The sequence below is a fragment of the Sander lucioperca genome, chromosome 23 (assembly GCF_008315115.2).
Source record: "Sander lucioperca isolate FBNREF2018 chromosome 23, SLUC_FBN_1.2, whole genome shotgun sequence".
Classification (NCBI taxonomy): Eukaryota; Metazoa; Chordata; class Actinopteri; order Perciformes; family Percidae; genus Sander; species Sander lucioperca.
This window is the reverse complement of record NC_050195.1, coordinates 7,640,307-7,665,130: the sequence shown is the minus strand read 5'-3', so window position 1 is coordinate 7,665,130 and position 24,824 is coordinate 7,640,307. Positions and strand designations below refer to the sequence as shown.

General features: G+C 39.6%; 1 protein-coding gene across 2 annotated transcripts; it reads left to right on the top strand.

The window, feature by feature from the left end:
• Positions 1-707: 707 nt before the first annotated feature.
• gad2 (glutamate decarboxylase 2) lies at positions 708-19,117 on the top strand. 2 transcript variants are annotated; one of them, XM_031297719.2, is made up of 17 exons: positions 708-965; positions 1,452-1,676; positions 1,994-2,056; positions 2,237-2,383; positions 3,126-3,359; positions 4,925-5,015; positions 5,877-5,989; positions 6,514-6,629; positions 7,032-7,111; positions 8,190-8,244; positions 8,405-8,521; positions 11,331-11,395; positions 11,494-11,572; positions 11,662-11,811; positions 12,457-12,564; positions 13,987-14,076; positions 15,934-19,117. In XM_031297719.2, exons 2-17 carry the CDS (start codon positions 1,598-1,600, stop codon positions 16,105-16,107), a joined length of 1,761 nt encoding a protein of 586 aa, XP_031153579.1. In that variant the 5' UTR covers positions 708-965; positions 1,452-1,597; the 3' UTR covers positions 16,108-19,117. The 2 variants fall into 2 exon arrangements, with proteins under 2 accessions (XP_031153579.1, XP_031153578.1); XM_031297718.2 differs by lacking the exon at positions 708-965 and having other exon boundaries at positions 976-1,676.
• Positions 19,118-24,824: the final 5,707 nt, after the last annotated feature.

Below are 24,824 nucleotides of genomic sequence, written 5' to 3'. Positions count from 1 at the left end.
TGACCTTTTACGTCACATTATAAATGAAATAAACCCCACAGGGAGCATTAGTGAATCCCCAACTACATGCTGACTGCACACACTGGCACAAAAGAGACTACATACAGCCAAATAAATCCAGACAACAAACAGACGGCAAGAAAGGATCAACTGGGATAAAGCTCCACAGAACCCCACACATGGATGAGAAGGTATAGAATATGCTTGGATGGGCGATCCTATAGAAAGAATAAACAATATTGTTTAAAGTTAATTGATATCAGAGAAAATCTTCAAATAAAAATAACAAAATAAATCGATGTAAGGCCTCTTTGGAGACCCACAGACCTACCCCATACACACATTTTTTCAGTATTATCATGGCTTTGCCAAAGGTTCAGTTTATTTTAATGAGTCTTTTGTGGCATTAAATGGTTGTACACGATTGCATTCATAAATCATAACAGATGTGGCTCAGGCTAGCTCTCATGCCCGCAGGCTCCCTTTGCTCTCGTTTGTGTTTAAACGATAAGAAAACATGACAGAACATGACTGTTGGATTGTAATATTGTAATGTGGAATTAGGCTCTGATACTATTTAAATTTCTATTATCATTTTTTTACCTATCCAAAATCTACAAACCAGTGTCCATCAATTTTTATTATAGTTAAAAATTGGATATGTCGGTTCTTGAAGAAAGTCCTGGATAATCATATTTATGTGCGACAAAAAAAGGAGATATATGCATGGGAATTATTTTCCCTGAAACAAGTAAACTGCAGAAAGTAAGCAAGTAACTAGTAATAAATACTTTTGGAATAACGAGCCCCAACACTGACAGGAGAGAGGGACCAATGCGCACCGAGTCTCCTCGCCGCTCCACTGCTTCCTCCACCAGGCGCTCAATTAGAGCAGCCGGTCTCTAAGAAATAGGTCTGCAATTGCCGGCAGATGTGTTAGTTGGCATTCACTGTCTGTATGGAGGGTAAGTTCAGCGCGCATGGGGACAAAATGTTGAGGATGTATGTATGGAGTCACGACGCAACGCAGTTCGTCATGACCTGAAGTGAATCACGATGGGATTGCTTTAGTGACGTGGAATTTAGGTTAGATACAATTAGGCATGGCTTGTATGTGCTGCATATTTACCAGCAGCTGAAGCATAAAGCTGCTCATTGATCCCTCTTTTCATCACCTTTTTTTTTGTATTATACATGTTCATCCAGAGCAGAAATTTCCCCGCCGATTTTTTTCACCCTGAACTCTTGCACTATATTTATGTAGTGAGGAGCGCGTGGTGCGCTGACTGAGTGCGCCGCTGAAGTCCAGCGGATTTCTCTGGGAGGACGCTGCTCTTTGCTTAGTGCACCTGTGGACGTCTGCAAAAATAGCACAGTGGACGCCTTTTGTGTTTCTATTTTTATTTATTTTACCAAACGCGTTATATTGTTAGGTTTTTTTTTTTCTGCAGCACAAAGCGTCTATCGGATGCACGGCTGGGTTTCCAACAGTCGGAGAGCTCTGGTCAGATTCAGCACCACATCAGCTTTGGACAGCTCCGCGTGGATGGGCTCTGTCGGTCTCCGTGTCTCCAGCAGCTCCTAACTACCGGCAACAATGGCATCGCAAGGTTTCTGGTCTCTTGGCGGAGATAATGCGGGGGCCAATAATACCGGGAGTCAGAGCCCCAGTACACGTGAGTGGCTTTTTGTCTTCAAACCACCTCTGATGGACCGGCACCTCTAATTCCAGTGCATTGTCTCAAGCCAGTGCGCTGCATTTGGTGTTACTGCCGCCGAATGAAAATCCAAACAGGCCTGCTGTATCTATAGTCGAAAACATCTGCTTTTACACCTTTTCTTTTTTGACCCTGCGGGATGCAAGAATTTCGTCTAAAGAGCGCTTTTACTGTAACTTGCATGGCGGTTTTTGTGTTTCGGCTTCTATCTTAAAGTTGGACTCTGAACCTGAAGCCTGTTCATCATTATTTGATTTATCCCCTCTCTGTTCCAGCCAGGGCTTGGTGCCAAGCGGCGGCCCAGAAATTATCCGGAGGAATTGGATCGAAATTATGTGGTATGTTGGTTCACAGCGGAGGGAGTGGGGGGGTTTGGTTGGGTTGGGTGGGGTGGGGGGGTACAAGCTATTTGGGAAACGCGCCCGTTATCTCCACCATTACCCTATAGCCTATTTACAGCCCGGCCTAGTCGACAGGGTAATAAAAAATATCTCAATGCTGTTTTGTGATGTCCAAAGCGCTGCTCAATGTCGGGGAAGTGGAGAAGCCCGCCGAGCCGGCCGCCAAGCAGCCGCCGGAGACCGAGGCTGCTGGCACCTGCGGCTGCAACAAATCCTGCAACTGCACCAAAGCTGCTGTGGTCTTCTCCGACCTCTATTCAACAGGTACACAAGCATGCTGTAAACCTGGACATTAAACAGTGTCGGACTCCTGATCCGTCTCATTGAGTCACAGCTTGGCTTTGCCTTGGATTTGTGTGATTTATTCAGTGTAAAAATGCCATAAACATTTTTTTTTTTTTTTTTTAAATAAATGGAAAAGCATCCGACAATATATGCATTACATATTACATTACATTTTGCAAATCGACTTTTATGTCATGTATTGATCTTTAAAGAGGCGATCCGCTTTATTATTTGTTCCCAGCGTGAATAAATAGGCTACACATGAGACATACAATGGAAACAAATGGCGGAATATATGTCTATGTCTATTTGGATGAAATATATCAATATCTGTAGGCTATCCATTCATTATCATTTCATAACTGCAATATTCAGGTGGTTATGGTGACCATTTTTTTTGTTGCAGTTTTTTCCGTAGAGGTCACCTTCAGCAGAGCAGAATCTCCTGTTGTGAGGTGTTGAGCGTCGCAGAAACTTCAAAAACTCTCCTCAGTCAAAGTCCATTTTTAGACCTGTAAAAAAGACCTTTTTTGTCCTGTTTGTAGGCCTGCAGGATATATTCATACAGCTAAAAAAAAAAAAAAAAAAAAGCCTACACATATGCATCTTAATGTTGCATGAAAACAGGTTTTTACGAGGCTCCTCTCCACAGACACATAAATCACAAAATGTCTCCCTGCTGCTGCTGCTTTAATGAATTCATGTATTTGATTATTTACAGACCTGTTACCTGCCATGGACAGTGACGCCAAAACAATGACCTTCCTGCAGGAAGTTGTAGATATTTTACTGGCCTACATCGTGGAGTCTTTCGACCGGGACACGAAGGTTATTGATTTTCATTATCCAAACGAGCTGCTTCAGATGAACAACTGGGAGCTGCAGGGCGAGCCGGCCTCTCTGGATGATATCTTGATCAGCTGTCGCGCTACTCTCAAATACGCCATCAAAACAGGTCAGGCCTGGACGTTGGGTACATGCTTGATAAATAACCTGCTTTATTTCTGACTTTTTCAAATATGCAAAAAAACTGTTTCAGTTTGAGTTCATGTTAGGAAATATTCCCCGCTTTAACAGCTGCACCTTTTTAAATACATATAGGCCTAATATCCGGCCTGCTGCCTTTCTATGTGTTAAATATGTCGAAATCATAAAATGCATTTGATATCATGAACAGAAATATTATACAAACATATATAGGGGACATAACTCTAAATAGCACAACATCCTAAATTATAACACAGACAAACTAAAATAGGAAAAGATGATAAAATATATCAGAAAATCACTAATTGGCTAATACAAGGTGAATACATTTTTCTTGAAGGATATACTTCAAACATGTACATAGGGGGCCTAGTGACGACAGAATAAAACAAAGAAAACAGCCTGTGATTAAAAAAAAAAAAAAAAAGAAATAGATGATGTCTATCAAAAATCAACCTGGAAGTTGTCCTCCTCCTCCTCCTTCTCCTCCTCCTCCTGACCACCAGACCGATAAATGCAGTGACGCAGTAAATCTGGTTCACCAAGTGGGAGATAATAAGCTAATAACCAGGCTTCATAGGCCAAGACCATTATTCTCTCCTCACTGACACACGCAGGAGAACATTCACAGAACAACACAGATTTCATCCCCCTTCCAAAAAAACAAATACAGATATAGCCTATATATTTTATGTATTATATATTTTTAAGATGTATTGGTCAAATTTGACTTCAACCCCTGTTATACAACATTTAATAAAGTACATATAACAGATATAAGGACATGTTTTAATTGTGTTTTTAATGTAGTATGTATCAACAATTATAACATCTCCCATGGAGACGTTATTAACTGTTTTTACTATATTGTCATAATGTCATTCACTATCTGTCTATACACCACCGTGCACTTATGGGAGGAGTTGTACAGAAGTTGTTGACAAATGCATTAACAAACAGCTTAAAACTACATCATAGTGTGTTATAAATAGTTTATTACAGTAAATGTTTATATACTGCTTATAAATGCTAAATCGGAAGGGTTAAAGGAAAGTGTTACATTGCATGTTTATAATATAAAATAAAGGAACATAAAAGTGTTAAACTTAGAAATGCATTATGACTCACCTTGTTTAGGAAACATTAAGTTTTAATTGTTAAAAAAAAGCATCCACATTCAATTTACTCATTTTCAAAGCTTCTGTGTTTGTGATGTAGCCTGTATTATAAAACAAAGGTGGGAAAACTCAATTTGGGCGTGTTTATACCCTCCACTAAATTCCTACCACATTTCCCACGCAGCACCAAATGCTTTCGTTATTTGTCAAGATGACTTAAAACGTCACTGCAGCTGCATTTCTAACCTGCAATTAAAGTGTTTAGAAGATGACAGCTTCTGTGCCTTTTGCACAAAACTCAGCATCAACACATAAAAAGCATATTTTAATTTTCCTTTCATGAGATCAAATGATCGAATTGCAGCCTCACACACACCCTTCCTCTCTCATTTTGCCTTTGCTCCTGTTCCTTCAGCCCACCCCAGGTACTTCAATCAGCTCTCTACAGGATTAGACATGGTTGGACTAGCAGCTGATTGGCTAACATCCACTGCCAACACCAATATGTAAGTATGTGGGGCCCATGCTTCATCACGATTAAAAATGGTGATAATGATAATGACAATGAATTCCATTTCCGGTCCATCCATATGCCGCCTGCATGGGCTGATAGTGGCTTCTTTTTTTCACTCAATCATGGCAAATGAAAAGGGTGAAATGAAAGGCAGACCCCCTCCTTACCACACCCACCCCGCACCCCTCCCACCTCTGCCTTTTATCCCTCCTCCTCATGTCCAATCTCTATTGGGATTCAAGTGGAGAAAATTTGCCCTGAAATTAAATTCACACTAATCTGAAGCTAATTTTGGTGTGTGTTTTTGGGGTGATAAGCTCTGCAAGAGTCAGCCTTGGCAACTGTGAGGCCCTGCAAAATAAGCCTGCTGTTGACACGGGGGTTTTAAAATTACTACAGCTAAATAAACCATGTATTAGTAGAAAAATATATCATGGGGCGCATGCGGGAAATGTACTTTTTTAGTGCAGCCACGATAATTAAAATGTGAGACTTCTGTACAACAGAGAGCACATTTGGGTCTATGAAATGTGGCCTGCGACGTGGGAAAAAGAAATGGATGCTGGTACATTTTGTTCAGAAGCGTCAGTGCAAATTTGCCTCTTCAGAAATGAAGGTGGAGCCTTTACAATCGACAATAACTCTACATGTTTAGTACACAAAATATTGCTTTTTATCCTTCAAGAATTTGAATGATTTAGTGGTTTATCTACCTCTGAAAGAGCCGTCAATTTCAACTCTAAACACCCGTACTGCAGGGATAGAAATGTCCGTTTACTGGCTATTTTTCGTGGATGAGTCATGGAATCTTTTTGTGTAACCAACACCGTGTGATACCCCTTGTGTAATGCAGGTTCACCTATGAGGTGGCTCCTGTCTTTGTGCTGCTGGAATACGTCACTCTGAAGAAGATGAGGGAGATCATTGGCTGGCCGGATGGGCGAGGAGATGGCATTTTCTCTCCTGGTATGTAAGGCGACGCCAATCCCACCACCCCTCTGTTTCACTGAAAATGGAACTGCCTGTGTGTGTGTGTGTGTGTGTGTGTGTGTGTGTGTGTACGTGTGCGTGTGCGTGTGCGTGCATGCTGTAATGTGTCAATTTGCATTTTGATGATATAAATGGAACTCGTTTCAAACCCAATTAGCATAAAATATTTTTTCCAACTGAAGCCTCCCCCTTCTAGTCACCCTCCAATCTTTAATTTCTCCAATGCTTTTCTGTTTGACATGTGATAAGGAACACTCATTGGAGAATTTGATGACAAAGACAGTGATTGGCTCTGACATTGTGGACAGTCGGATGCTGTGTCATCCCTCGATACACTCTCGATACGCTGTGAACAAAGGATTTTTGTTGTTGTTGTTTGATTATTTCAAACATGCACAGACATTTTAAAACTCTGTTCTGAAGGGCTGCATCATCCCCATGAGACTTGCCAGTTATGACATTGGGTGGCTGTAAATCACTGTGCCCTGTCTGTCCTCTAGGTGGGGCTATTTCTAATATGTATGCCATGCTGCTGGCTCGCTTCAAGATGTTTCCTGAAGTGAAGGAGAAAGGAATGTCATCTGTTCCCAGACTGGTGGCCTTCACATCCGAACATGTAGGCATTTGTTTTCAATTCAATTGTCAATATGTGTCTTATAGAATCCGGTAATGAGCATTGATCACTATTTGAACAGTTTTCTTGAATCAAAAGTCAAAGATCTTCCTCTCGGCTGCAGGAATACCTTCAAATAGTTTTGCACATTAGCTGTGGGTGTGCTTGATGTGTGTTTGTGTCGCGCTAATATAAAGTGTGTCAGACGCAGAAGGACACAAAACATTATATGTCATCTTCATCTTTAAAGGTCATTTGAAAAATGCTGTGGGCAAAAAAACCTCAAAGCTGTTTGATACATTTTTTTATATATATAAAATTCCCCTCTCCCCCCTCCCTCCTTTAACCTGGAGCACCGTTGGTTAAACACAATCTCTCTTTAAATTTTTCTCTGTCATCTTTCAGAGTCATTTTTCAATCAAAAAAGGTGCGGCAGCCCTTGGCATCGGGACAGAGAGTGTGATCTGCATCAAAGCAGATGAAAGGTAAAGTCAGCCTCGAATTGAATCTACTTTTACTCCACTACATTTACACAACAGCTGTAGTTACTAGTTACTTTGCAGATAAAGATTTGACCTAAAACGACAAGTGGTTAGCTTATAAAAGATCAAAGAGCGAACCAACAAAAAATGAGTGTCTAGTTGGGGCCCTTTGTCAACTTTCAGATGTCTGTGAGAGCCATTTGCCCCCTCCACTTCTCTTTTAAATAACAGTTTGAGGCCCAAAGAGGTAAAATGATCAAATATGTCACAAATAACAGCAAAGATTTGAAAAAAAGTCCCCAAAAAATGAAAACATTTCTGTAGCAGAATCTTTTTTTCCCTCCCATTAAATTTGCGCTGACAGTTTTGTTGTCATTACTTAGAATTCCTCATGGGGGAGGCAGAAACTACGCACTATAGCTTTAAAGGGGAACTGTGCAGTTTTTTTAGCTTACCTTAACTGAACAGCATCGGAGTCATTGGAATGGTTATATGACTTTTTTCGAGTTGAATGGTGGTCGTCTCGCTCCCCCCTAGCGCCTGTGAGCGGAAAAACCACCCTTGCAACTTTCAGCCGGCGAGCCGCCGACCTCCGCGCCAGGAAGTATCGCATGATATCAGGTCTCGCTATGTAACGAATTGCTTCACGGCACTGCACACATACGCCCATTCAGGAACCGGTTTACAAGTTAGCGATGGAGTTTTTCACACTATCGTCATGGCTGAGCCGGCAAAAAAGAAGCAGAAAGCTAGGAAAGCATTGTCGGAGAAACAGAGAAAGAGGAAACGGCAGACTGACCGAGCGAAGAGTCAGACACAAGTAAACATAGGAGCTGCCAAATATCTATTCCAAAGCTGTAGGGGGAGCTCTATAGAGAAACCTGCGAGCAAAAAGTGAGAAAACAGCGAAGAAATGGCCAAAACTGCATACTGCCTCTTTAAGTAGGATTTTAACTGCAGGATATTTACATACATTGATGTATTGGTACTTTCACATAAGTAAATGATCTGAATACTTCTTCCACCACTGATGATTTCACAAACAAGTCAAGACGCAACTGAAGCTTTTTTTCTATTGCAGTGGTAAATTGATCCCAGGTGACCTTGAGAAAAGAATACTGGAGGCAAAACAGAAGGTAACAGTAAAAACACAGCTATAAACACTAGAATAAATAAATACTGCAGATATCACTTCATACAGCCTGATTTTCTGGTATTCAGTCGACTGAAAGCTATAAGTTACTAAAGTTATAAGCTGCTTTTAATTACGAGGATGTTTTGTTTGTGCTTCTGCAGGGTTTTGTTCCTTTCTTTGTAAGTGCAACTGCTGGAACAACAGTGTACGGAGCTTTTGACCCTCTCATCGCCATTTCTGATATCTGCAAAAAGTACAACATCTGGATGCATGTTGATGTGAGTAAAACAAATTGACTTTTTGTATGGAATCTGCATAAAAATCTCCTGTTGCCTCATTTAAAAACTCTACCCAAAACGTCCGTGATGCACGATATCTCTCCATAGTAGGGGTTTTAGTGAAGGAAAACACAGAAATACTGAGCTCACCGGTGAGTTTGACAAATCTATTATGTCTGTTTCGCCTCTAACTGCTGGCGTTTGACCCAGATAGGAGCCAGCCATTTCCTATCTAACACTGGGGATTAGAAAAACTGGAACAGAGGCTGTAAATCATCTCCTCCCCTGACTTTGCCATCATGGGCCCTCTCACTGAAGGAACTCTATCCATTAATGAAGGTGATTTAGTCCTGACAGGGGGACACCTCTATTAAGAGACATAAATGGCCTTATCTATCATTCCTCTGATTCCTCCACTGGGTGAGATGGGAAAAAAAACATCCTGCTTTTTAGTGTTGTGGCACTGGCTGCTTTTGTTTGGATATGTGCTGTTGTGGATGCAGCTTCCCATGAAATAAGAGTGTTTTGGTGGCCTTCTTAACTCTCGGTAATAAACATTATGAGGTCCAGAAATCCAGTCATTTAAAAAAAAAAAATAAAACATCTACACAAGCTTCTGACATTTAGACATGTTTGAAAGCTGACAATGGTGCCAATGTTTAAACTGAAGAATTAGACCCTCATGCAAAACTAAAACTCCTCAATTCTTTTTATAATTCTTTTTTATTTAATTATTCCAATTATTTTCTCGATGAATCGTTTGGTCTATAAAGTGTCAGAATATAGTGGAAATTTACATATTATGCTCACATTTCTTAGAATTTAAAGGTCCAAAAATGACCCCAATGCGTCATCAGATATGACATGCTGAGTTGAAATACTATCTTTTCTGACAACAATACTAATGCCAGTATTTTCTCCTTTTAAAATTTCCGTTCAATGACGGAATTTTTGTTTGTGTTTTGGCCTGTGTGTTGTTATCAACTGCCCAGTTTGACAGCCAGGCCGGGTTGCCAAATATACCTGTAAAAATGTAAAGTCAGCGCGCTCCAGCTGTAACGTTAGTACAGCCATGAAAGCAGCAAACAAACGAACAGGATCAACGGAGATAGATTCTACCCGACCTAAAAAAACGGCATGTTTCTAACAATTGCGTGACCAGAGCCGTTAACGTTACCAACCCCAGGTAAATATAGGAGATGTATTTGAAAGATGGAGACAGCTTAGAGCCCAAAAGGACGCAGAGTTGGCAAATTTCATCCTGAACAGGTAGCTAAGCATTAGCTTCAGGCTAATTTATCACGGCTACAAGGGACAGGCATTTTATGTCAATTCAACATTTGTATACTCACATTGAATTATATAGCTAGAGAACCCGAGTTGGTTACTTGCAAAAACAATTGAGACACAGCCAGTAAAGTGATCCCGACTGGTCCTGGCTATCGTCGCCATGCTAACCATGCTAACCATGCTAACTGCTAGCTAATGTTACTAGAGGACCAGGCAAGCGGGCAACGGCTGTCTACAACGTGTAGCCTGTTCAGCGGCCGTAGCCGACAACGGTGAGTTATTTGAAGCCAAGAGAGGGGGGCTGTAAATCGGGAAGAGAGGACCGTGAGTTTGCAGTGTGTTTAGCGATTGTTGCCGTAATACTAAGACAATAAAGTGTGTGTTCAGTCAGGTGGAGAGGATGGCAAGGTAGTGGTATTTTTAGGGGTTCTCACCGTAGTTCTAAGCCGAGGAAGTGTGTCTGTCCGTCAGGTGGAGAGGACAGCGAGGTTGTTGTGTTTTTAGCGGTTCCTACCGTAATTCTAAGCCGAAAAAGTGTGCCTGTCAGTTGAGCTCCGCGTCTAACCAGCATCTAACGTTAGCTACTCCGCTGTGCTGTGAAGTAATGTCTGGCTATGTGAGACAAGCGTCTAGCAACATTGTTGTGGATGCTACGGTCTCAGCCTGGCAACCAACGTGAACTTCGAGTCTGAGGAGAAGGGGGCGGGGAGACGACTCTCTCCAGTATTTTGAATTTGTACTGCAGTAACTATTTTAAACACTAGCTGTCAGTATTACATATTGCAGCTTTAAATTTGAGTGATTCTTATTAGAAATATTTATGTCATGTGTTTATGAAACCAATACTATTATGCAAAATCATAATCATTTTCAGATTCTTTTTTTAAAATCTCAAATATTGATATTTGCTTTATAAAAACCAGCACTGTTCTGGCTTCAACTAATGGAACTCCAGAGATTTAGTACAGAGGTTTTGTAAAGGTTGGGGAACTTGAAGAGAATGGAAGAATTTTTAAAAGAATGGTCAAAATCAGATCAGCAGAGGCTGATATATGCTGACTTTTGCTCCCTAAAACTACTGTTGATGCTATATATATCTCAGCGTATTCATATCTACCCGTTACTATTCATTTTTATACCTCTACAAATATAAACATTACATCTTTTTGCACTTCTAGTTAAATGCTAAACTGCATTTTCGTTGTCTCTGTATCTGAACCTGGATAATAAAGTTGAATCTTATCTAAAAAAAAAAGCAAAGCAAAGCTCTAAAAACCCTGGATCCTACATTTCCCACAATGCAACTTGATTTTGTCTATTGTTAGAACCTCCACACCTGCTAAATGTGCGTTACTCTTCTCAAACTTGACAAAGCTCTACCAGAACAACAGAATACTTACACTTATACAACTGTTTTCACAGGCTGAGTAGTGACTTGCTTTGCATCTAAAATCAGTGAAATGTCCCTCTAATCAAAGGTTGAACTTATATGTTATTTGTCATCTGTCTGTCCTGTTAGGGTGCGTGGGGAGGAAGTCTCCTCATGTCCCGGAGACACAGGTGGAAGCTGGATGGAGTTGAGAGGCAAGTGACATTTATTTGGTGGGGCGAACACAAAGTGACAAGAAGCTAATGAGCATTTGAAGTCACGATGCACTGTGGTTGTTTTCTGTTGGCTGCAGGGCCAATTCAGTAACATGGAACCCACACAAGATGATGTCCGTCCCTCTGCAGTGTTCAGCCCTGCTGGTCAGAGAGGAGGTAGGCCTCATCGTCACATATTACATACATGTGAATATTTGTTTGTTTTCTTGTAGTGAATAATACACATTGTGGATGTGATTTCACAGGGTTTGATGCAGAACTGCAACCAGATGCACGCCTGCTACCTGTTCCAGCAGGACAAACACTACGACCTGTCCTATGACACTGGGGACAAAGCGCTGCAGTGTGGACGCCACGTAGACATCTTCAAGTTGTGGCTCATGTGGAGAGCTAAGGTAACTGGGACACGTGCTTTCTTGCTTATATTTTGCATGCAGTTCTTTGAAATGCAGAAATGATTTTGTGGTGATGGACATCCTTAAGTTATGCCTTTAGTCAGTGTGTGATATCTGCCTTTACTTTATATTACAAAAATAGTAACACCAGTTGTATCAGGGATTTTTTTTCCTCAAAAACATATAAATTTTTTTTTACTTTTAACTAACGCAATTCACAGGAAAGAAAATGGAAAACTTGATGTGACTGAAAAATATTTTGCCGTAGTGTAAAAGTTCAACAAAAGTAAAGATTTACCTAATTTCATTGGAGTCAAATCCCTATTTTGTCTTCTATTCAAGTCTTGGATATTCAATCTCTAATGTAATTGCTTTGGTTTTGTTTTGGCACTTTTAATGTTGCTTTTTGACTTGATTTTCTAAACATTATATATGCATGACCAATGTATTAGTGTCAAGAGAGTGAATTAAATGAAAGTTTTGGACATTGCTATCCAATTTTCCTGCAGAAAAATATGATTTGTGCCTGTCCCTTCTCTTCTTGTTTAGTTGCTGAAATAACTTCACTTTTACAATAATCACATAATGCTCATTAGTCGAAATAAACGTTTCAGATCTAACAGATTAAAATCTTTTCTTCGGCAGGGCACCATTGGGTTTGAGGCTCAGATTGACAAGTGTTTGGAGCTGTCGGAGTACCTCTACAACAAGATCAAAGACAGAGAAGGATACGAGATGGTCTTTGATGGGAAAGTATGTCCACATTTTACTTTCACTCTCCACACGGTTATTCATTCGCATAATCAGAGAAAAGTAGCTCACATTAGTCGCTGATGCTTCTTTTAGTGTCATTATGGGTGACTTGATTGACACGCAGTGTGCTCTTGCTTTGTGTTGGAAGAATGACATTTTTACCTCTAGCTGCCAATATAATGTGCTGCTATTATGTTTAATGAATAGCATAACGGCCTGTAATTGCTCATATGCATATGAATAACACTGTGTCTGAAATATCCTCTACAGAGCAAAATTATAACAGCCCAAACATATGTGGGTATGATGGGGTTATTAAGCTAAAAACTCTTGTTATAAAAGGAGTGCTAGGACACCCAGAGTAATTTATAGTAAAAGCTATTTAATACTTAAGGCTTATTGTTTCCTGTTCAGCCACAAAAGGCTAAGAGCATCATAACCCAGAGAGTGGTGGGAAAAAGCCAAGTCCTCGGGGCATCGGCCCAGGTGTTCATTTGTCTGTACCTCCCATTGAGCCATTACATCAATCTGATGTTGAATATACTATGGCTGAGACAGCCCAGGCTGAATAAATGAGGCTGGTGTGCATGGCTAGTCAGCTGTTGAATGCTTTATAACTCGCAGGCAGGCAGGCTGCTCCAGCAGGGCTTCAGATGCCAAAAAATAGAACTGTGTTGGCTTTCAGACATATAGAGAGTATCTGAGGAGGAGGCAGCTACCTGTCTGATGCTGGGAACACCTAATGGATTTCCTTTTTGAGCTGTGGAAAACCATTTTCAAACACAATCCGCTCTGGCTTGGAGAAATGGATGGGCTACGGTTACTTTCAGCACTTTTTTATTTTGGGGTAACTGTAGGATTTCAGGCAAGGATGATTAATAAATATGCGTGTATACATATGTGTACTTTATATATCTATATGTTTATAGTTGTAGGTATAGATATATGTAATACGTGTTTTCACAAATATGTCTAATTGTGTGTAGAGCTGGGTGACATGTTAAAATGATCATTATATTAATAATATATATATATATATATATATGTCCCAGTATAGTAAATGGATGCTAACGCATGCACATCTATTCATTAAATTGATGTTAAAAACACTTATTTACAACTTAAACTATAAATATTGTTTCTTTTTGATTAAAATGTGCTTGTAATAATTTGCTTGAAATCATTTGTATGTGATTATAACATTATAAATTAGACAATTCCTGGTGATTGTAATACTACCACTTTGGGGTGCCAAAGGCAAGAAATGTTTAAAAACTTAAAAAAGATAGTGACTTTAATTTTTAAAAACAATCATATCATCATGATACAATCATAGTCTGTAATATTAAATGATTCCCCCTAAGTCTGCATGTTTTGCTTTATGTGGCATGTTTATTCCTCTCATCTCTTGTGCTCCCACAGCCTCAGCACACCAACGTCTGCTTCTGGTACCTCCCTCCTGGGATCCGCCACATGGAGGACAAAGAGGAGAGAAAGAAACACTTGCACAAGGTTGGTGAGCGGAGATAAGAAGCCTGACTATAATGTCTACTAAAAACACCTTTCACTGCACCTTTCATTTGCCCTACAAGCCTGTCATTACTATCCAGCTTGACCATCATATGTCCTCCTCATTAGGGACAACACGTATGCCCACTTATACTCGGGATAAAAAAAAAAAATAGTAAATTGTGACAGTCTTGGGGCGCCCAGGTAGCTCACCTTGTTGAGCGTGCGCCCCGTGTACAAAGGCTCAGTCCTTGCTGTTTATGATTATCGATTGTTATAATGTATTTATTTATTTGGCTTGTGAAGCTCTTTGTGACTCTGTCTGTGACAAGTGCTATATAAATAAACTTTACTTGCTTACTTACTTACCGCAGTGGCCGCGGGTTCGATTCCAACCTGCAGCCCTTTGCTGCATGTCATTCCCCCTCTCTCTTCCCTTTCCTGTCTTAAGCTGTCCTATCAAATAAAGGCCTAAAAATGCCCAAAAAATAATCAAAAAAAGAAATTTGTGACAGTCTGAAAATACAAGATACACTGTCACAGAGGGAGGGTATCACAGGCCTGACTTAGTCAGTGAGGCTATTCAGTTAGCTAAAGTGGTGGCCATTCAGAGGATCCCACAGCAGCAGGGGCATACTAATTGACAATTAGGACAAACAGATGGTGTACGTGCCAGCCATACAAAGAGCTCTCTTTCTCTGTAAAACCATCCACCATAAATAGTTTGTCATATCAAATCAAATGGAGAGATTTCCTTTTGTTTTCTAAAGTTTGAGTGAAAAAAAACCCTGCAGTGGATACGCTTCACTGAAGTGTTTGGACATCTCACGCTTTTTCCACAGACTCTGACACTACGATTGAGGGATGATGTAATGTTGAGGAAAAAGTCTAAACTGAGGGAGCTTTCCTTAATTTCCATGTGCTACTTCTAAAGGATAACTGGAAAATTGTCAAAAGACTGATTTGACAGAAATCTGCAGCTGCCGATTGATTATTTTACAGAAACCGCAACAGGACACCTGCAAGAGATTTAGAAGGAATGAATGACTGTGTAATGAGAGCTACAGTACTGCAGCCTTTAGTGTAAACCCAGTGGTGGAAGAAGTACAGTACTTAGATCCTTTACTTAAGTATAAGCAATAATACCACAATGTAAAAATACTAGTCCTAGAGTCCTAGATTGGAAATTTTACTTGACTGAAAGTACTCTGCAAAATGGCCCATGTAAGCCACTTGCTATGTAACTTCATATGTACCCCATCAAACTTTACATTTTCAGTGTAGTTTCTTTGAATGATATTTTTATTGCAGACTGCAGATTGTTTGAAGAAGGACTGACACTCAACATTTGCATACTTTCTAAATCAATGATTTACTGCCAACAGTGTTCAAACTGCATTATTCTCACCTATGGCAGTTATTTAATAAGAAAAGTAATGAGAGAAAATGACATAAACATCAAGCAGTAATCAGTCAGTTAGTAGGCAAGATGTCTGCGTGTGCAAAGACGGATTTAAGAGCAATCTAGAGACAGATTTAAAGGAATAGTTTGACATTATGAGAAATACGCTTATTCGCTTCCTTGCCGAAAGTTTGTCTATTAAATATAAAGGTGGAGTCAGCAGCTGGTTAGCTTAGTTTAGCATAAAGACTGAAAACACGGGGAAACAGCTAGCCTGGCTCTGTCCAAAGGGAACACCAGCTCAATCAAGAGACACAGCTCCCCCTGGAACATCTATTATGCTCACAATTCAGACTCTGAATGTAAAAAAAAACTGACTCTACAACAACTGTTTTAGTAGTAGATAGATCTACTCACCAGCCCAAATGAATTCATGCTGTATTTACTGTCTCTTTCAGGTGGCTCCAGTGATAAAGGCCAGGATGATGGAGTACGGGACAACCATGGTCAGCTACCAACCACAAGGAGACAAGGTCAACTTTTTCCGCATGGTGATCTCAAATCCCGCCGCTACCTTCCAGGACATCGACTTTCTTATTGAGGAGATTGAACGACTCGGCCTGGATCTATAAGACTCATCTCACCTCAAGTCCTTCTGTACTTTTCCCCTTGAAGGATGAATTGTTTGTCGTGAATGTACTGGTAAACTTTTTATTTTCTCTCTCTTTCCTCCAAAGTCACATATTTAAGAGTATATTTGAGGAAAAAAAGATCTACAGATATATCCATACATTATGTATTGTAGCTTTGCCGTGGACTAACTTGGTCCAAAGCTATGTAAAAGTGCTTCTGTCTGCCTTTCCTATAGTGTAGTCGATTTCAGAGTAGTGCAAGTAATGTAACTTTATATGTACTTTTTGTGAAATGCTTGTGCAATAGGTCGATGAGGAAGAGTTTTATTTTTTTTTTTTTTTATTATTTCTCATTTGCCGAGTATGTTGCCAAACGTGGTTGTGTTCTATTGTAACTTTACATTTTAAACTTCTGGTTTAAAACAAAAAAAGCACTTCACCTTACCTCAGCTTAATCAACTGCCTTTACGTCTGCACATACTACTCCAAGCAGTGATCTTTGGACAATTTTCTCCTGACTGGTGATGCATAGCAGCATGTTACATAAATATCCATACCAGAACAGGCCGTCATAGGGATTTTGAAATATGTACAAAATGAGGCATTTCCATCATAATTACACAACAGCAAAGTCAATTCAAAGCATTTATTAAGGCGTGTGGTTCCATCGTGCATCACATCGGCTTTTGACAGTCTGGTCTGCAGCTTATGATGCTAATTTAATATTGCAGCTTATTACTTCTAATAATTTCTACTCTTTTTACACACACACTTCTTTCTAGTGTATTTAAGGTGGTAAAGGCTTGTTGAACCCATTTTGTTTGATGTCACCAGCTACATGCACATATAACAACCAGGCTGTGTATTTAGCTGTGCTGAGTGTGCTTTACATGTTGTAGTGATGATCTAAAATGAGAGTATTAACATTACAAGAGTATTACAAGAGGTAACGTTACCATTTTCTTTATTTGAAACCCCATTTTTGCTACGATTAACCAACATTTGTTTAGCCATTCAAAATATTCTGAGTTTTTAATTGCCTCTCTTTATATTAGTATTAATTGTTAGTGGCGGAGTCCGCCTTTACCAACCAAGGGAATTCAAGTTGCATAACCCACGCACAAGGGGACATTTCATTTGACCTAATGGATCAAATTGTGATAACACAAAGTATCATGTCAGAGTGTGTGGCACTCATCTTGTTTTTTGGGGAATTATTGTGTATGAGAAGCAAGGCTGGATTACCAACTGGGCAAAGTGGTTAACTGCCAAGGGGCCCCATGCCCTGAAGGGCCACCAAAACCCTGAGTTTACTGCATGTCAGCTGGTTTTGATTAATCGCAAATTTGCCAAATTTAAGAACAATATCAACAGGCCCTGCATTCTTAGCAAAGCTTGTGGTCATCTCTTCTAAAGTCGCGTTTCCACAAAACAGTCCAGTTCAGTCCGGTCCAGTTCAGTTTGTTAAAGTTGTGGATAGTACCTGGTCCTTTTTTTGGTACCACCTCGGTCGAGGTTCCAAGCGAGCTGAACCAATACTAAAAGGTGGCGTTAAAACAATGCAGACCAATGATTGGTCAGAGGGAATCCTCACAAGCATCACTTGCACGGCATCCTGCACAAACCCCACCTACCAAAGAGCGGTAGGTGGGGGTCAGTAGCGGCCCGACAGCACAGTCTTGCCCCTGGGTCTACTGATGAATCGATCCAGCCAAGATGGGAAGCTTTTTGGGCCAGTGGGCATCACATGACCAGCAATACTGACTGTGGCCACAACTCCAAAATCCCCTTGCAGCCCATCATTGCGCCTATCGGCTCTGTCACACACTTGCTGTTATCACAATACAATTTTAAGGATTAGACCTTTAAAGTTGTAAATCCTCTCATCTACAGTAACATAACGAAGAGCTATTTGTCAGGGGTGTTTTTAGATGAGAAACTACAGAAAGATGGAGGATCTTACGAAAACTGGGAACGGGGCAACAATGGTGTTTTGTCTGGATATAGGAACTTCACCAGACTTGCAGCTACTGCATACCTGACATCATTTGCACTAAATTATTGAGGAAGGAGGAGCATCCCTTAGCTTCGCAACTGAGATTCCTTCTTTATTCATTCACAAGCAATATTCGAATATGGGTCCAATCTATATACCCTGCACAATATCAAAAGAAACGGTGAATTCAAGTGTACAATAGTTAACGATAATCAAGTTTGCTACTAGTTAGCCAAAACTAAAAACATGCTTACTGTAGGCAGGTTAGTTGATGGAATGTGAACCCTGGTTTAACAAGCAGAGGTTCTGTAGCATTTTCATTAGAAGTTAGAAAAGCACAATTTGCTCAACACGGTCGCTCAGTGTACAATCACTTTTGATCATAGATTGTAAATAGTATTTCAAGATGTCCTAAGTACATATCTTTGTGTATACATAAGTGTATATAAGACATATAACCAGAGACTATTTGTGAGGTAAAGTTATTCATATTTTCTCTATCTCCAATATAGATTACCTGTATTTTCATCCTGTTTGTCCAAAAGGCTTTTTTCGTGTGTGTGTGTGTGTGTGTGTGTGTGTGTGTGTGTGTGTGTGTGTGTGTGTGTTTGTGTGCGTGTGCGTGTATATGTACAGTACAGTATGTATGTCAGATACGTGACTTGGTTTGTGACTCTTCTAGCTATTTCAAGGAAAACGTGTTTCAGTGACATGGCTTTAAAGAAACTGACAGATTTCACCTCGAATTAACTTGGTGATTAGATTTTAAGTGAATATGCAAAGCCATTTTGACTCTGAAGCCCTGTGTTTTTTGTGCACAAAGTAAATACTTGACGGTATGTCCACGTGCCAATGTGTACCTTAGTGTGTTTGTAACTGTGTTGCCTTAGTATAAATTTGCCAGTATTGTCTAGTTTTCCTCCAAAGAGGAGGTTGTGCACTTTAGAGTATACTACATGACCTAATAACGTGCAATGTCCAATGGTTGTTCATAAGTTGATGTTAAAAAAAAAAAAATCCTCAAAAATGTAACTTAAGCTCTTTGGTCTGAATGTGACATGAATCAAGGGTCTGTTGGAAATCAGAGCATGTCAGAGTGTATTGTATTATAATATATATAAGTTTTACTGTATTACGTCCCAACAGAGATTAGCCTCCAAACCATACGACCACATAGGTCGTTTGTTCCTTCCCTCTAATACAGTGGTTCTCAACCTTTTTGAGTCGTGACCCCCCAGAATAATGAGGTTGTTGTTCGCGATCCCCCAAACCCCTCGACAACGAGAAAGAGAGCTGCAAACCGGTGTAAACAGCTGTTTCTACACGCCTCCCCCTGCTGATTTTGAGTGTTTTTTGTGAATGCTCTGATTAATAAATGTAAACAAATAATGCTTTGCTTTAATGACAGTTTAGTGTAGTTTTAGTTTTAGCAGCTAGCACCTAGCCTTGTCCAGTGTGCTCCAGGCTCTGTGGCTTTTTGATGCGTTTGTGACTTTTTCTCTCCCCCTGATCCCTTTCTGTGTTCCCGGACCTCCTGATTTACAGGTGAAGCTCTAAATATAACATGAAATGTACCAAACTCACACAGTAATGTCAAAACCATTTCCCAGTCTAGAATATGTTATTTCATTTTTTTTCTCCCAAACCATCTGGCGACCCCCACAAAATTATCTCGCGACCCTTTTGGGGGTCCCGACCCCCAGGTTGAGAACCACTGCTTTAATACGACCCATGGGAGCCTTTCATAATTTGGCCCCCCTAGCAGTTTTAAACATGTGAAACAGTTGCAGTTTGCTTGGTTAGGTTTAGAAAAAGATCGAGGTTTGGGTTTAAATCAGTACATTTATTACGTTACTTCATGTCATGCGTTCGTTCATGAGGTAATTACACATGTGACGGAGAACGTGATGTAATTCCATTTGTTATGTAAAGTTGAAATGACCCATTGTTTACTTTTACTTTAAACAGGACACGAACACCAGGCTCCTGGGTAAAAGTCGTATTTGTTTAACTCTTCCCGTCTACGTTTACCCTTAACAGACTTTCGTCTTAATACCACATTACGTGACTTCCTGCTTTGCTGTCGTCATAATTACTATGGCCTTTAGAGGGCGGAGACTAACATTGAAACGTAAATATGGGTTGTAATTGCTGCTTGTACAAATGACCTATGGGGCCGTTTTTTGGGGGAGGACAGTCTCCGAGTTTAACACAATTTTAAGATTTATTAATCCGAATTCTGCTTCCAGATAAAATTGGCGTACACACTGTGACACAGACGACATCAGATTTATTACAGCGACACAGGAATCTCGCTACGGTGGTCTCGGAAAGCCAGACATTTTCTTCTCTTGTTGCTGCTGCTGCTAGACTTGCTTCCTTTGCACGTGCATGCAATGCCTTGCCTATCCAGCTTGTTTGATATCTCCTATCCTATATATCTATTTCTATATATATACATATATAAAGTCTGTGTAGCTCCTGTAATTAGCTTTAGTGTCCGACGTATAGCTTTAGCCTGTAGATTATTGCACTGTCGCTCTAGCCTTTACATGTGATTCTGTGTCTTGGGCTTCCTGTAAAGTTTCTCCGTGCCGCAAGCATGCTAACCCTGCCAAGCATTGTATTCCTCTCCGCGCTTGATCTGACTATCTCTATCCTCTGTCTTTTCTTCCTCTGCTTGAAGACTGTCGCAGCTCAGAACGTAGAGTATTATATCTATATATGTGTAGTCCCTCAGCATGTCTCTATGAAAGCTTTTCTCTGCTCTGCAACTTTTCGACCTTTTCTCTCTTTCTCTTCCGCTTCGCTCTCTGGTAGCAGTGACAACGTATCCTCGTGCGCTTTCCTCTTAACGTTTCTCGGCTGCCCGCTGTCGTTCTGTTTGCGTGTCTGAGATGGTGTGTTGACTCGTGTCATGGTGCAATAACTGTCACTGTTTCTGATTTTGTTTCACTAAGGCCCTTGACTCTATGGGATGTATGAGAAACAGAATCAACAGGATTTAGAATTGATTGTCCAAAAACTTGTCCAATGCAATGTTGTTAGCTTTCAACACAGAAGTATAGAAACAAATACCCTGGATTCTTGCTTGTGGGAAATATTGTTTGTTTATGAGAATAATTACAATCCCTAGTACTCAAGAGTGCAGTTCACTTTCACTAAATATGGTACGATTTGAATCATATATTCTGCAAACTGCTGTGCTAGCTTCTCTCAAACATTCTTTTTGTCCTGAACTATATGTTACTATTGAGAAAGTAGAAATAAATATTGGTCAAAACAAAGATTATTGGGATCTTTTCTTCTTTCATTTCATTCTTGTAACATTTCCAAAGCTAACTTTGTTGTGCTTCATACTGTGTAGGCCAAAAGCATGGTGTTATGTGAACAGAAGAGTTTAATTTGTTTCATAAACTGGTGAGAAGGTCCTTGAACAGCAACGTGGGACATGAAAAGTGGCACTTTCACAGCACTACATGGTGAGGATGTATCAGTGGTGCCAGTATTGGTCACGTTTATATCATCTTTTTCTGACCTCTTCTAGTCACGAAACAGCACATCAGCATATAGAGAGGGTTTGTAGTCATTGCCCATAGCAGCAACAGTTCTGGTTCCAAACTCTACTTAAAAAATGCACACTTCTATAATAACATGCAATTGAATACAATAACCTTTCAAAACTAGTATATTTATGAAGTTTAAAATGTTAAACATTTTTTTGTTTTAAAGAAAATACTACCATAACAAAATAACAGATTATGTGCAATGTAAAACATAAGAAACAAGCAATAGTTTATTTATATTGCACATTTCATTTCAGGGGAAATAATATGCTTCACAGAAAAGTTAAGGTCATTAAACATAAGCTACAGGTAGAGATGCATGCTTGGTCTTAGTAAACAGATCACAAACTTGGGATGGATTTTAGATTCTGATTTAAATTTAAATTGTTATTTTTAAAAGGTCATTAAAACTAATCTAACTAAAACTAATTTTCATATCTATCTCTATTATTACCAGCCGCTTTAAATGACCTCGCTCATCCCTACATCAGAGGTTTTCTTTCATTTTATGTTCCAGCATGATCACCAAGGTCCTTTTAAATTAATTATAAAATTGTCCTTACTGTATGTGTCCCATAAAAGTACTGGTGAGAGTGCTTTCTGTTTTTATGTCCCTACTCAAGGGCGTAACTTTGGGTTCAACATTAGGGGGGTTCGAGATTGGATATTACTGTAAAAGAAGCGACAAAAACATCAAAAACGACAAATGTTGGAAAAAGCCAAAAACTTTGGAAAAAAAAACTCAGCAAGGCGACAAAAAATGTCTAAAATTGTCCAAAAACAAAACTAGAAAAAAGCAACAAAAACGATGAAAAAAGCAGCAAAAATGTCGGAAAAAGCAACAAAAACATTGAAAACGCCACAAAAACCTTTAAAAGGAACAAAAACTTAAAAAAGCCCATTACAAAACAAAATGCCCCTACATTCGAAGGGTAAGATCTCTCAGTATTTTTCGCCCATTAAGGACCTATCTTTTTAATCTGGCTTTTAATTAGGAGTAATGTTTTTAACATTGTATGTTTTATGGTTGTAATTTTTAGTCGTGCAAAATTGTAAATATTGTTTGTTTTTATTTAACTTTTGTACTTGTGTTGTTTCAATTTTGCTATGTGAAGCACTTGGGCTGCGTGTTTGTATGAAAGGTGCTACAGTATATAAATGAAGTTGAGTGGCAATACTACTATACACATTTCAACAAACAAAACAATTCAAACGTGCATGAGAAAGGAGATTTTATCATGCAACACCATAAACTTAGTACAGATTTGAACCCTTCTCTCACACAAAATATCAAAATAATGATGATAATTATAATATCAGCACCACAGTGTTATGCTTCTGAGCTGCTTCTGTTAACAGCATCACTGGTAGGTTACTAACGTCTCTCTAGATGGCACTGCTGCCCCACAGTTTAGTCATGAGAAAGCAACAGAAAGTGTGTTTTTTTACCTTTACTGAAAATAGGCATGTCCTGCAAATGTGGCTGGAATTTTTGGCAAATAATAATGATTTTTCATTATTGTCTCAATGAGCTGTTATTTTTTTACATTTTTCTCTCAATCATTTCTGATTACAACATAATTTTATGTCCAAATGAAAGCAGAAAAGACATCCCAAAATATGTGAAAGGTTCCCAGATGGTTTACATCCTCTTTCCCTCTCATACAGTACACAGACGTACACGCGTACAGTAGATAAAGAGGAAAGTACCACATGGGTATTATTGCCGTCCCTCTGACAAAGACTCGACCATCAACCGAACAGGGGATAACATTATTTTTTGTTTAAGTGACACAAAGACCCAGATAAGAAAGTGAAATGCACAGTATGTTTTAAACAAAACATCTGGGCTGCACACTATTAGCTGGCTCTGAATGAAGGCGCTCAGAGTAAGTGGATGGTTTTTACATTACAAATATGATATGTAATCACTGTCAGTTAACTGTTTCAACACAGCAGTGTGAGGGTTTTTTTGCATGATGAGGTCCAAGATAGTTCAGTGCAGTCATTGGTCAATCCCCAACACTTTGGAGCTTCAGACTTTTAGCATTGTCTTATTGTTGAGTCTTCTGTAGACATGATTTCAGCATGGAATCTGGTTGACAACTGCACCTAATGATCTGTGGACTGGTTGTAGTTACCATGTTACAATGTGTTAGTGTGTACCTCTACCACAGCTAAATGGATATTTACTCTATACATGTGGGCGTATATATATATATATATATATATATATATATATATTATAACAAGAATATTTAGTCTACCCTTAATTATATAAAAGAGGATGGCACCTTACGGGGGGGAGGGGGGACGGGGTACAGGTACAAATACGCTACCAAGTACCCAGTAATGCCGTTAGTAGAGGAAAGCCATCAAAGCATTTCTTCATAGATGCTTCATTTCAATCATAGCTAACTTAGCTAAATTGAACAGCAAAAGAGGAACTCTGATCCAAACCAAAATAAAAGATAAATGGAAATGAGTTTAGAAGATTGGCAAGGAATACACTTAGGCTTTTAGTTTGTATATGTGCTGTCAGATGCACTGATACATAAATGAATGGACAAAGCCTCAGATGCACAGTATGCACACAGACACATGAAATCATTACGTGAGCTATCCTCCCCACATGGGGAGTTCTACGATCCACTCTTCTTACTACAGAGCCACACAGACACAAAATGACTTGTCAGCTCAGCCTGCATTAATTATAATCAAGGTATTACCTAGGTGTACACTTGACATCACATTTTGGATTCTGTTGGTGTCAAGGGACCAAATTAATTTCAATCAAGCTTGACTGTTATCGTCCTGACAGGCAACTCCGTATTCCACAGAGTGTAAACATTTTCATCTCTGCTTTACAGATTACAAATTAACTCAAGGAATAATAAGAATAATGACCAGGTCTGACATTTCTCAGAGATTCACGCTGCAAGTTCCCTTCCTGTCAGTGATCAGAGATGTTCCCACACGAGCAGTTTATCACCAGCGTCACCTGGATGATCTGCACAGTGTTTGCAGCAACCCCGACCATGTGGAGCACATCACAGGCCTTTAAAAGCCCCGGCGCTCTAATCCTACATGTGATTACACAGAGAAGAGACGAGCTGCTCAATCCAAACAGATAGGAGAAATGTAGCAAACATGTC